The sequence below is a fragment of the Hyla sarda genome, chromosome 1, assembly GCF_029499605.1.
Source record: "Hyla sarda isolate aHylSar1 chromosome 1, aHylSar1.hap1, whole genome shotgun sequence".
NCBI lineage: Eukaryota > Metazoa > Chordata > Amphibia > Anura > Hylidae > Hyla > Hyla sarda.
The window spans coordinates 10,438,051-10,451,243 of NC_079189.1; the positions used below are offsets into that span (position 1 = coordinate 10,438,051).

General features: G+C 44.4%; 1 protein-coding gene across 3 annotated transcripts in view; it reads left to right on the plus strand.

Annotated features, from left to right (window-relative positions):
• The window catches only part of LOC130301200 (zinc finger protein OZF-like), a 53,865-nt gene extending 43,915 nt beyond the window's left edge, over positions 1 to 9,950 (plus strand). For all 3 annotated transcript variants that reach the window (XM_056551627.1, XM_056551609.1, XM_056551614.1), the window contains 2 exons: positions 3,832 to 3,955; positions 7,762 to 9,950. In XM_056551627.1, the coding sequence (XP_056407602.1) occupies positions 3,832 to 3,955; positions 7,762 to 8,669 (1,032 nt within the window). In that variant the 3' untranslated portion in view covers positions 8,670 to 9,950. The remainder of the gene's footprint in view (positions 1 to 3,831; positions 3,956 to 7,761) is intronic.
• The last annotated feature ends 3,243 nt before the right edge of the window (positions 9,951 to 13,193 follow it).

Genomic DNA, 13,193 nt, shown 5'->3' on the forward strand with positions numbered 1-13,193 from the left:
TTAGATAAACACTTTTTTTTTGCGCAGGGCTTTTTTGCGCTAGAAGTCCCTTTTTTTTTAAAGTCCCCTATTTTTTTTCTGTCAGGGCGGGTTAGTTTAGTTAGGTTAGGGAGGGTTAGGGCGGGTTAGGGAGGTAGTTTCGCACCACACCACACACAGCACATACACCAATAAAGTTTCCCCCCCCCCACACACACACACACACACCCCCATCCCCATTAGAGTAGGGAAATGGCCCGCAGAGCGTTTTCAGCGGGGGAGGCATATGCCATAATTGCCTCCGACACCGAGAGCAGCTCAGAGGACGATGAAGACCCCACCTTCCTTATTTCATCGTCCTCCTCATCATCTAGTTCTCATGATGAGCCACCAAGGCGGCGGAGACGCCACCGTGCGGCGCCGCAAAGCTCCTCTGTCCTTGACCCTGTGCCCCATGCTAGTATGAGTCCCCCTGGCACTCATACTAGTGAAGCCCCCCTGACAAGGTCACTGATACCTTGTACCGGAGAACTTGTCTGGGCTGAGCCAGCGGACCATGAGCCCGTGATTCCTGAGTTTGTTGGCGACTCAGGAATCAAGATTAACATCGCCGGGTTCACTGAAAAGGACTTTTTCGGTAATTTTTTCAGTGACGACTTTGTTAATCTAATGGTTACACAGACGTATATGTATGCCCAACAGTTCGTTGCCGCTAACCCGGGCTCATTTTTAGCTAGACCCGGCGGCTGGACTCCAGTCGATGCAGCCAAAATGAGGACCTTTTGGGGCCTTGCGCTGCATATGGGTCTAGTTAAAAAACCCAGTGTCAGGCAATATTGGAGTGGGGACGTCTTTTACCAGACCCCGCTCTACAATATGGCCATGGCACGTTCCCGGTTCGAGGCCATTCGGAAATGTTTGCATTATGCTGATAATGGGGCATGTCCCCCCCGAACTGATCCCGCGTATGACCACCTGTATAAAATCAGGCCGGTCATCAATCACTTCGGGCCAGGTTTTGGGAGGCCTATGTCCATGGAAGGGAGGTCGCTATTGATGAGTCTCTCATCAGCTTTAAGGGGAGACTCAGCTTCCGGCAATACATCCCTACCAAGCGGGCGCAGTATGGCGTAAAGATGTATAAACTTTGCGAGAACACCTCCGGGTACACTTGCAAGTTTATGGTGTATGAGGGATGAGATTCCCGCATTGATTGTTCCTCCACTCTGGGTGTTAGCGTTAAAATCGTTTGGGGCCTTATGCACCCATTGCTAGATAAAGGTTACCACCTTTATGTGGATAACTTTTATACTAGTCTCCCTCTCTTCATATCCCTCGCCTCCAGATCCACGGTTGCTTGTGGGACAGTCCGGAAGAATCAAAGAGGCCTTCCTTCCTATCCCCTGCAGACTCCTATCCCCCGGGTGAGTCCCGTGCCTTTTCCCATGAGAACCTGTTGTTGGTCCAGTATAAGGACAAGAGGGATGTCCTTATGCTCACCACTATTCATAGGAATGGCAGCACCCCTGTCCCTGTGCGAGGTACCGTGGGACTGATCCTCAAGCCCGATTGTATTCTGGACTACAATCGATATATGGGGGGAGTTGATCTTTCTGATCAAGTCCTCAAGCCATATAATGCCATGCGGAAAACAAAGGTATGGTACAAAAAAGTTGCGGTCTACATGGTACAGGTTGCCATGTACAACTCTTTTGTACTGTACAAGTACGCTGGCAACACAGGGACATACCTGGAGTTCCAAGAGGAAGTTCTAAAAGCCCTCATCTATGGTGACCGCCAAAGAGCGGGTCAGAGCACCTCTGGAACTTCAGGTCCCCAGATTGTCCCCGGCCAACACTTTCCAGGTGTGATCCCCCACACTGGAAAGAAGGGACGATCCCAGAAGAAATGCAGAGTGGGGGATTCGGAAGGACGCCACCACTCAATGCGACACTTGCCCAGATAATCTGGGCCTCTGCATAGACTGCTTCAGGGAGTATCACACTTCCATGGAGTACTACATTTTCCATCCTTTGCCTTAATTTTCATTCCCCAAAATTCAACTCCAATGTACCAGTCCAGGGTACATTGTCTCCTAAATTTTATACCCCCCCCCCCCCCCCCAAAAAAAAAAAAAAATAAATAAAAAAACTTTTTCCCAATACCCCCAATATCTTTTTTTCTCTCTTCCCCCTAAAAAATGGGTCATGGGACACAGAGTCAACAGCATTGGAGGTTTGCCGTTGCCTCAAATGTGCAACACTCTCTCCCCAACTGAGCGGGTTGCGCATTTGAGGTAACAGAATAGGGACGGCCCCACACATCCCCTTCCCAGAATGATGATTCAGAGTATATGGTTTGGGGCGGGCATCATTTTTACTTTTGGCTGTACTCTGGGTCATCATTCTGGAAAAATAATTGGCATATCAGTACTAAAATTGCAATTTTCTTTCCCCCATAGTACACTTCATCCATTCCTGGAAAATAAATTAAGGGAACACCCGTCTGTTCCAAATCTCCACTTCACCCCTTCCCTAGGGGGTGTAGTTTCTAATAGGTTCACATGTGGGTGCTCCTTTCTTGTATTTTCCTCGGAATGTATGTAACTGTTAGGTCCGTAACAAACATCCGCCTCAAATGCGAAGAGTTCTCGCTGAGCTCTGTCGTATTTCCAGGCGACAATTCGGAGTCACATGTTAGTTGTTCCCAGAAAAATGAAGCAGAGCATAGGTTGAAAATTGCAATTTTCAAAAGCTACCCTTCGTCCATTCCTGGAAAATAAATTTAGGAAACACATGTGAGTTCAAAATGTCCTCTTTACCCCTATACCCATTCCTCTTTACCCCTATACCCATTCCTTTTTTTACGTTTGCGACTTTGACCGTGCGGAAGTGCTTTCAGTGTATCAGTGTTTGAGTGTCTCTCGAAGTGCCACAATTGCTTGGAAGAATTCAAGATGAAAGTGCAGAAAGTGGATCTTCAGCGACATATCACAACCTAACTCTTGGTAAACACAGAATGTGCCGGCAGATAAGAACCATTCAGCCCATCTAGCCTGCCCAATATTCTGAATACTATCAATAGTTACTGGCCCTATCTTATATGAAGGATAGCCTTCTGCCTATCCTTCATAAAATATAGGGCAAGGGACGAGTCATAGTATTCAGAAAATTTGGAGGACTAGATGGGCTGAATGGTTCTTATTCGCCGGCACATTCTGTGTTTACCAAGGGTTAGGTTGTGATATGTCGCTGAGGATCCACTTTCTGCACTCATCTCAAATTCCTTCCAAGCAATTGTAGCACTTTGAGTGACAAACACGGAGAGTGCTTCCATCAATTGGTATGTCCTCAGAAGTTCATTAGAACTTCAAATACAGCAATTCACTGAGAAGTAAGAGCAGATAGGCTTCCCAGAGCTAAACAAACTACGTTTATGTAAATAATATGACTTTTCTATGAACAAAATATAGTTCACGCAGTGTTGCCAACCTGCATTTGTAACAAAATAAAAAATTACCAACTATATAATATTTCCCTTTATCATAAAAATAAGAAACCTTGTATTTCTAGAGAAAGAGCTAACTAAACATTTTAAACATCATATTTGTTTATTTCCCATTAGGAAATAACTATGTTTGAAAGATTTTGAGTGTAGACCATTGTTATTTGTCCACCATCAGGGTCTATGGCTTATCCATTTAGCTGCTATGGTGATGTCAGGTGGATATACTTCACATGAATGGACACCCCACTATCTGTACTTCACCCTCCTAGGTCATCTCATCACTATTATCATACATGTACATTTAGTCTTTGTCAATTTACTAAAGGTTCTTGTCCTTTCATTTAGGTCCCAGTATCCCGATGCTCAGACCCTTGTTTACCTGGAAGCCGGAAAAAAGCAAGACCAACAATCCATACCTGCTGCTATGACTGCGTCCTATGTTCTGAGGGAGAGATATCCAATATGACTGGTACATGGTAGTGTCTGTTGTAGTACTGTCTTACCAATGGTGATAAAGATAATCAGGCACCCCATGGTTGTTGGTGAGGCACAGCTGGGGAGGCAGTTTTCACTGAAATGACAATAAGATGTAGATTCCTTTCTCTGGCTGCGACAATCCCTGGTGTATATGTAAATTTCAACATGCGTCATGCGTGGCTGAGACAGCAACACCAGATTCATTAAGAGACCATAGCTGTGTTAAATGCTAATCTAAGTAAATTTTCCCCATAGTATGTATCACGCTGGGCAGGAATAAGTGCAGCTCTGAAAGGACATACACCATCCATCCCTTCAGTTGGGTAAATGTCACAATGCAAAAACACAAGTGTGGCCCTGAATCGACATAAACCCTCTGTCCCTGCCTTTTGGGTTCCCAAGCTACGTAATAAAGTGACCCCAACCATTGTGTCAGTCCCTACACTACTAAGGTACAGGACATAGCTACATGTAAGTCAAAACAATGAAACAAAACACAGTACAAAAAGTAAGAGATCAGGTCAGGGCAAAATGTGTTAAACAGAATACCAAAACAGGGAATGAACAGACAGACAGTTAAGAGATGTCAGGGAGATAAAGTCAAAATGGAAATAGCAGCAAGGTACAAAATCAGTTAGAAAGAGAATATTTAAAGAGCAAGCCAAGGTAAAAAATTCTGAGACATAAGTAATTAGAAGATATAAAGTCAGTAACAATAGTAGGATCTCTATCACAGGCAATGAATGGGGTAAATGACTGTAGTATAAATAGCCAAGCCCAAGGAGGGTGTGGATGGCGAGGCCAAATATCATTGGTTCACTGTCCATGCTCCTAATTGGATCCTAATTGGCTAATCTCAACCAGTGATAGAGGTAGTTCTGATAGATTGATATATATATATATATATATATATATATATATAATTATCCAAAAAAAGCACATCCAACACCGCACACTCCAATCTTACCACATGTCACATCTAACCACAGGCTCAGCACAGCCGCTGACCTCAATAGTCTCAGGAGGGTGTTCAGTTGTATGAGAGATATAGCAACAATTAACCAGTAGAATAATGAAGTTGATGACACTCACCCGATGTGTGGACCCGCTTATTCAGGGGGTTGTGGGTATTGACAAACAGCAAGTACATTCCAATAAATTAGAGAGAGAGCAATGGCGTTTCACGATGACTGCTTCTTCTGGCTCACTGATTCTCATGGCATTGGCGCGGCTGAAACACCTCAGCACAATGTTATGGCAATCATATACAAACCTGACTAACACATGCACAAAGAATAATGCAAGAAAGAAACAGCTAATTCTTATAAAAGATACTCATATCATTCTAATGCTTAAAGGGGTACTCCGCCCCTACACATCTTATCCCCTAATGATTAACAGTGACCTGATCGCCGCCCTTGCGGCGCAGTATGTGAGGCTGAAAATGGTGCCCTGCCCGAGAGAAGATCTGGCCCGGGAAGCTTTTACCCCCTTGTCACCCCTATCCACCACTCTGACCCCCTGTCTCCCATGTCCACACTCGTGTCATCCATGTCCACCTTGGCCACTCCCCTATCCACCCCTCTGTCACCCCTGTCCATTCCCTGTCACCCATGTTAATCCCCTATTGTCCACCCCTCTGACCACATCCTTATCACCCATGTCCACCCCCTATTGACCCCTCTGTCCCTTTGTAACCCCTGTCCACCCCTATGTTACCATTTTGTCACTCCTGTCCACCCCTCTGTCACCCATGTACACTCCTCTACACCCCTCTGTCACCCATGAACACCCCTATGTCACCCATGTTAATCCCTCTACCTCCCTCTACCACCCATGTACGCTCCTCTACACCCCTGTCACCCATGTACACCCCTATGTCACCCATGTACACTCCTCTACACTCCTGTCACCAATGTACACTCCTCTACACCCCTTTGTCACCCATGTACACTCCTCTACACCCCTCTATCAGCCCTCTACACCCATGTACACCCCTCTGTTACCCATGTACACTCCTCTTTCACCCCCTACACTCCTCTGTCACACCCTATGCCCCTGATACCCATGTACACTCTTCTACACCCCTCTGTCACCCACGTACACCCATCTATCATCCACATACACTCCTCTACACCCTTCTGTCACTCATGTTCACCCCTCTGTCACCCATGTACACTCCTCTATACCCCTCTGTCACCCATGTACACCCCTCTACACCCCTCTGTCACCCATGTACACCACTCTGTTACCCATGTACACTCCTCTACGCTCCTCTGTCACCCATGTACACCCCTCTACACCCCTCTGTTACCCATGTACACTCCTCTACGCTCCTCTGTCACCCATGTACACTCCTCTACACCCCCAACACCCCTCTGTCACCCATGTACACCCCTCTATCACCCCCTACTATGTCGCCCCCCCCTGTCACCCATGTACACTCTTGTACTCCCCTCTGTCACCCATGTACACCCATCTATCACCAATGTACAATGCTCTACACCCCATCTGGCACCCATGTACACTCCTCTACACCCCTCTTTTACCGCTTTACATCTATACGCCCCAGGTTTAACAGTGAAATGGTGAAGAATTGTGGTGATGATGGCCCAGAACAGATGGAGAAGAAAAGGTAACAATACTGATTAGAGAAGATGTCATTTGTGAGTTGCTGTGTAAAACAGCACTATAATCTACATACCCACAGATAAATAGATATTGTGTATTGCATTGGCTTTTTCCCTTTTTCTTTATTTTCTTTTTTTTTTTGCTCGTCAACTTCGGTAGGAGTGCCCTGCGAAAAAAATTTTTTTCATGGGATGTCCGAGCCAAAAAAGGTTGGGAAACACTGCCCTAGACAATAGGGAACTGCAGTCATTCGTTAATTTAATGTTAGTAAGAATTATAACATTATAAATAGGGGGCTCACCAGTGTCATGCCTTACTTCCAGGACACTTGCTTCCTTTTTTTGGCCCCACGATTGTTTTCTTACGGCACCCCCGCACATCCTCCTACTAAAGGAAGGATCTGTGAGGCAGCCTGTTGCCAGTTCTTAACATGTGAGGTAAATGGCTGACTTTCTGATACACTAGAGTCTGAGTCAGACATCCAAAATTCTTAATGTTTCTTAGTGAACCATGCATATCTACTCTGCTGTTTATGGTTACTGCAGTCGAATCTACGATCAGAATCAACCTTGCCACAGATAAATGTATCCTATTTTCTCTGCTTAAGCTTGTGCGGATAAAAAACTCTTTTCCAGTTTTTTAGAAAAAAATTATGTTCTCCATTTAACCGCATTTGTAACTCTGTTTTGGCTTTAAACAGACATAAGGTGGTCTGTTCATATTTGGTTTGATTGCGTTTTAAAATATTTGCAATAAATTCAAAGAAAGCTCCAGGTACGATTTCCTCTGTTCACTGAGGAAAATATTATCTTCCAGAGAATGTGACGGATCATTATATGGTATCAAGTCTCTGAGCACACCTCGGCGCTCATAATGGGATCATAATGAGTTAATAGACCAGAACAACCGGACATCTTTTTTTGGCCAAAAAAACAACTCTTGCCTCTAATGATTTAGAACTTAATAGCTATCAACAGACCAAAAAAAAAAAACGCACCAGCCTCCGTACACTCCACATCCAGTGCTGCCTGCTAGCATCCTGTGGTGGTTCACTTTCCATCTCCAAGGATGTGATAAAACAACTGTATCAATAGATATGAGATAGATAAATAGATAGATAGGTAATATAACATTTTAACATGTATCTTTTCTGAAATCTTCCTACAGACTCTGACATCTGCTTTAAATGCCCAAGTGATGAATGGCCAAATGAGAAGAGAGACCAATGCCTGCCCAAAGTCATGGATTTCATCTCTTACCAGAATGACACAATGGCTTCTGTATTCTCCTGTGTCTCCATCTTCGGATGTATTGTGACTGGCTCCATATTTGGAATATTTATTTTCTACCGGGACACTCCTATTGTTAAAGCTAATAACAGGAACCTGAGTTATCTCCTCCTGGTCTCCATCCTCCTCAGCTTCCTCTCTGTCTTCTTATTTCTTGGTCGTCCCAGTGATGTCACTTGTAGATTATGTGAAACCAGTTTTGGAGTCTTCTTCTCAGTAGCCATCTCTTCCCTTCTTGCCAAGACTGTTATGGTTTGTGTTGCTTTTAAGTCTGCAAAGCCAGGAAGCCCCTGGAGAAAATGGCTGAGTGTGAAGCTGCCCTATACCATAGTGATGTTGTGTTTATCCTTTCAAGTTGTACTCTGTGTTATCTGGTTGTCTATCTCTCCCCCATTCCAGGACCTGGACACTCAGTCTTATCCTGGGAAGATCATCATTCAGTGTAATACAGGGTCAGGTATCTGGTTCTACTCCATGTTGGGTTATCTGGGGTTCCTGGCAGTGGTGAGCTTTGTTCTGGCTTTCATGGTGAGGACATTACCGGACACTTTCAATGAGGCCAAGTACATCACCTTCAGCATGCTGCTGTTCTGCAGTGTCTGGATCGCCATGATCCCGGCTTATCTGAGCACCCGAGGGAAATCCATGGTGGCTGTGGAGATCTTTGCAGTGATTGCGTCCAGTGCTGGACTTTTAGGGTGTGTGTTTTTCCCAAAATGTTTTATTATTTTATTTAAATCTAAAATGAATAGGAAAACTAACCTGCTGGGGAATAGGAAGCAATGACTGTAAAATCTAAAGTCTTACAGTAAACATAGACTGAACATTACACATGTAGATAAAAAAAGGCACCTGAAAAGGGCCAAAAGGCACCTGAAAAGTTCCAGTTACAATGTCCTCTTTCGCCGGAGCTACTTTGGAACCGAAAGTGATCCCGGCGGACAACTAGACGTTAATCAGGTTGTTACCAAGGAACTAGTAAAACCAGTTTTGCATCCTGACGAAGCAAGGTTGCCATGGGGTATAGCAGGGAGGTGAGGAACCTCATAGCCACACCCCCCCCCTAGACCGGTAGGAGGGACACCCAGTAGGGCTACCACACCCTACCAAATCCTTGTGAACGAACAGAACTCAAAACGTGGACACAGTGCTATAGACAACAGTGTGTAAATCATTATGTGGACACAGTCTGATATATATATATAAATTCCATGGAACATGCAGTGCTATGGAGAAAATTTTTTATATCACCACATGAATACAGGACAGGGGATAACTTCACAGTGTAGCACCTACCGACCTATAAAAAGTTTCTAGAATTTGACCTACTTTATGCTGCCCAAATCACGGGCAACGTGAAAGAGGTGCAGGACCCAGGTAACTAGTCACTTGGTGGTTCATGGTGGCTGTTCTCCGCCTATACACAGATAGGGAGAGACACGCCTCTAAGGGCTGGCTGACCAAGAAATTTAGAGTAAACGATAGTGTGTCTGGATTGAACTCTTTGCATCTGTTTCATGCTGCACATGGTTTGGAAAGCATAAAACAGATTCCCTTTAAAGAACAAGAAAAAGTTATATCACAGGTCTCGACACATATTCCTCAAGCAAAATGGGTTAATCAGGAGTCATCAGTACTGGGACATTTCAAAAACATTGGCTATATCAATATCAGAATCAATAGTATAGTGTAATATCAAGAATAGATATACAGCAAAGATTTGATAGCCCATGAGTAGATGAATATCAGCCAGGCTCAAATAAGCCCTTCCCTCAGTCCCCATGCCTATGGATAAGATGAAATAGAATGGGCACACCCCTCTCTGTACTTATGATCATGTGCTGGTCAACCTACAGAAGCTTGCACCTGTGAGTGGTAAGTGGGAATTATTTTTATGGGTTAATTCTAACCCTGAGCTTTCTATTGGATGTTATCTATCAGGCGACTTCCACTACTAAACCACAAAGTAATTAAGAAAAAAAAAAATTATTGAAATAACTTCCCCTGCCAAAAAAAAGTCCCTAATAACCCTTTTATTCAAGGTGTACTCCACTGGTGCCAGAAAGTTAAACAGATTTGTAAATTACTTCTATAAAAAATATTAATCCTTACAGTACTTATCAGCTGCTGTTATGATCCACAGGAAGTTCTTTTCTTTTTGAATTTCCTTTCTGTCTGGCCACATTGTTCTCTGTTGACACCTCTGTCCACTTTGGGAACTGTCCAGAGCAGGGTAGGTTTTCTATGGGGATTTGATCCTACTCTGTACAGTTCCCAAAATGGACAGAGGTGTCAGCAGACAGCACTGTGGTCATGCAGAATGGAAATTCAAAAAGAAAAGAACTTCTTGTGGAACATACATCAGCTGATAAGTACTGGAAGGATTAAGATTTTTTTAATAGAAGTAATTTGCAAATCTGTTTAACTTTCTGGCACCAGTTGATTAAAAAAAATGTTTTCCAGTAGAGTACCCCTTTAAGTAAAAAAAAACTAAAAACTACTTATTTCTCCTACTTACTACTCTCCTGCGCCATCTGTGTTCATGCCATGGAGTTTAACAGGCACATAGCCCAAAAAAAAGAGTAGGGTTAAAATGTTATGGTTGGTCAGTGTATGTGTAAGGTTTATGTGTACAGAAGGGAATTAGCCTTCAGGTCTCCTGCAGAGTATGGGGATATCTTGGTATCAACTGATCAAGTTTAAAAACAGTAATACATCTTTTTGTTCTCACTGAAATATATGTTACAAGATGATATACTCAATAAATAAATAAAGACTTAACCCCTTTAGGACAAATCAATTCTGGCCTGACCTTTTTACCTATCGTACCAATTCTGAGATAGTTTTTTCGTGACATATTCTACTTTGTTATTTCATATTGATTCACATATACAATATATTTACTTTATGCTGGCTTTATTAAGTAAACATGGTTTTACTTTCTGAAGATATTAGAGGGCTAAAAATTCTAGCTGCAAATTTTCACAGAAATTAGCACCCCAAAAGAGACCATATAGTGGCTGAATGAGACAGCCTGAAGGTGGCGGCAGCAGGAGGAGACCATAGGGCTTCACAATCCCTAAGATTAAAAGAGGACTTTTCATATTAAAATTTAAGATTTATGGTAGCTAATGCTACCATAACAATTTTTAGGTAATTTCACTGGCTCAGCAACATCAGTAAACCATATAGGGCTGAATGACACAGCTTGGAGCTGGCAGCAGCATGAGGAGACAATAGGGCTTCACAATCCCTAAAATTAAAAGATGAATTTAAAAATGTAAATTGAAGATTTATGGTAGCTAGTGCTATCATAAACATTTGTAGGTAATGTCCCAGGGCCAGCAGCATCAGTAAACCATATAGTGGCTGAATGACAAAGCCTGGAGCTGGGGGCAAAATGAGGAGACAATAGGGCTTCACAAACCCTAAGATTAAAAGATGAATTTTCAAATTTTAATTGAAGATTTATGGTAGCTATTGCTACCATAAAATTATTTAGGTAATTTCCCAGGCACAGCAGCATCAGTAAACCATATAGTGGCTGAATAGCACAGCCTGGAGTTGGCAGCAGCATGAGTAGAACATATAGTGGCTGAATAGCACAGCCTGGAGTTGGCAGCAGATGGGGAGACCATATAGTGGCTGAATGACAAAGCCTGGAGTTGGCGGCAGATGAGGAGACCATATAGAGGCTGAATAACACTGCCTGGAGTTGGTGGCAGCATGAGTAGAACAAATAGTGGCTGAATGACAAAGCCTGGTGTTGGCGGTAGATGAGGAGACCATATAGTGGCTGAATGGCACAGCCTGGAGTTGGTGGCAGATGAGGAGACCATATGGTGGAAGAATGAGACAGCCTGGAGGTGGCAGCAGAAGCTTCAGGAGTCCTGAAAGTGACCCGGTGACAGAGTGGTGCGGTGAGTGGCAATACCAGTACCCGGTGACGAAGGTGGCTGAAAAAATGTCTGATGCGGGGGAATGTTTGTAACTGGGGAGCAGCTCCTTAAATCTGTTTGGCACTATACATATTTGTGAAATGTTGGTGTGGCACCAGGGTCAATCTACTATGATGCATCAGACATTGGTGGGTGGAAATCCTGGCTGATCCATGCCTGATTCATCTTCACAAAGGTCAGTCTCTCCACATTTTTCGTGGACAGATGATTTCTCCTTGGGGTGACTACGGCCCTGCCGCACTAAACACCCGCTCTGATGGCGCACTACTCGCCGGGCAGGACAGCTTTTCCAGGGCAAACTCTGCTAGTTGCGGCCACAAATCAAGTTTGGCTTTCTAGAAGTCCAGCGGATCTTGAAGGTGTGTTGGCATGGGCATGTGAAGGTATGCCAGACTTGCGAGAGGATGGACGATGGCGCCGATTGGTATCGGCCAAATGACTATGTAGGATGTCTCTGTAGTAGGTCAGTTTGTCCTCCCTCTTAGTGGGTGTAAAAAAGGCCCCATTTTGTGGCGGTAGCGAGGGTCCAATAAGGTGAAGAGCCAGAAGTCATCCCGCTGCCGAATGGTGACAATACGGGGGTCACTACGCAAACAAGTGAGCATGCATTGTGCCATTTGTGCAAGTGACTCGGAGGGACTCCCTGACTCCATCTCCACTCCATACTGCCACGGTGTGTCTGGGTCCTCTGCCTTGCCTTCCTCATAACCCGGCTGCTCCTGCTCCTCCTCTCCTGTCAGATAACTAGAAAAACCACCCATTACGCGAAACAGGGCTCATGTGGCCATGAGATGTAGGCGCCACGTCTCCATTACCCTGACCAGCCATTGTTTCCAACAAGTGTTGTATGAAATGAAGAAGTGGAATGACGTTGTTCATCCTGTAATCCTGGCGACTGATTAATAATGTGGCTTCCTCAAAGGCCTGAGCAAATGGCAGGTATCACGTATGAGCTGCCACTGGTTGACATTGAACTTACACAAGGGTGTCCCCATATCCGCTTGGATCATCAAGAAATCGGTGATGGCTTTCCTCTGTTCGTATAGTCTGTCCAACATATGAACGGTGGAATTCCAACGCGTAGCAACACCGCAAAGCAGACTATGTTGGGGGATACCGTTCTGACGCTGCAACTCAAGGAGGGTGTGCTTTGCGGTGTATGAGTGGCTGAAGTACATGCAAAGTTTCCTTCCCATTGTTAGGATGTGTTGCAAATGGGGGGAACACTTCAGGAACCGCTTGACAACCAGATTGAACAAGTGTGCCGTGCAGGGCGCATGGCTCAGCCTTCCTTGTCGCAGCGCAGACGAGATGTTCTTCCCGTTGTCAATCACCATGGTTCCCATTTCCA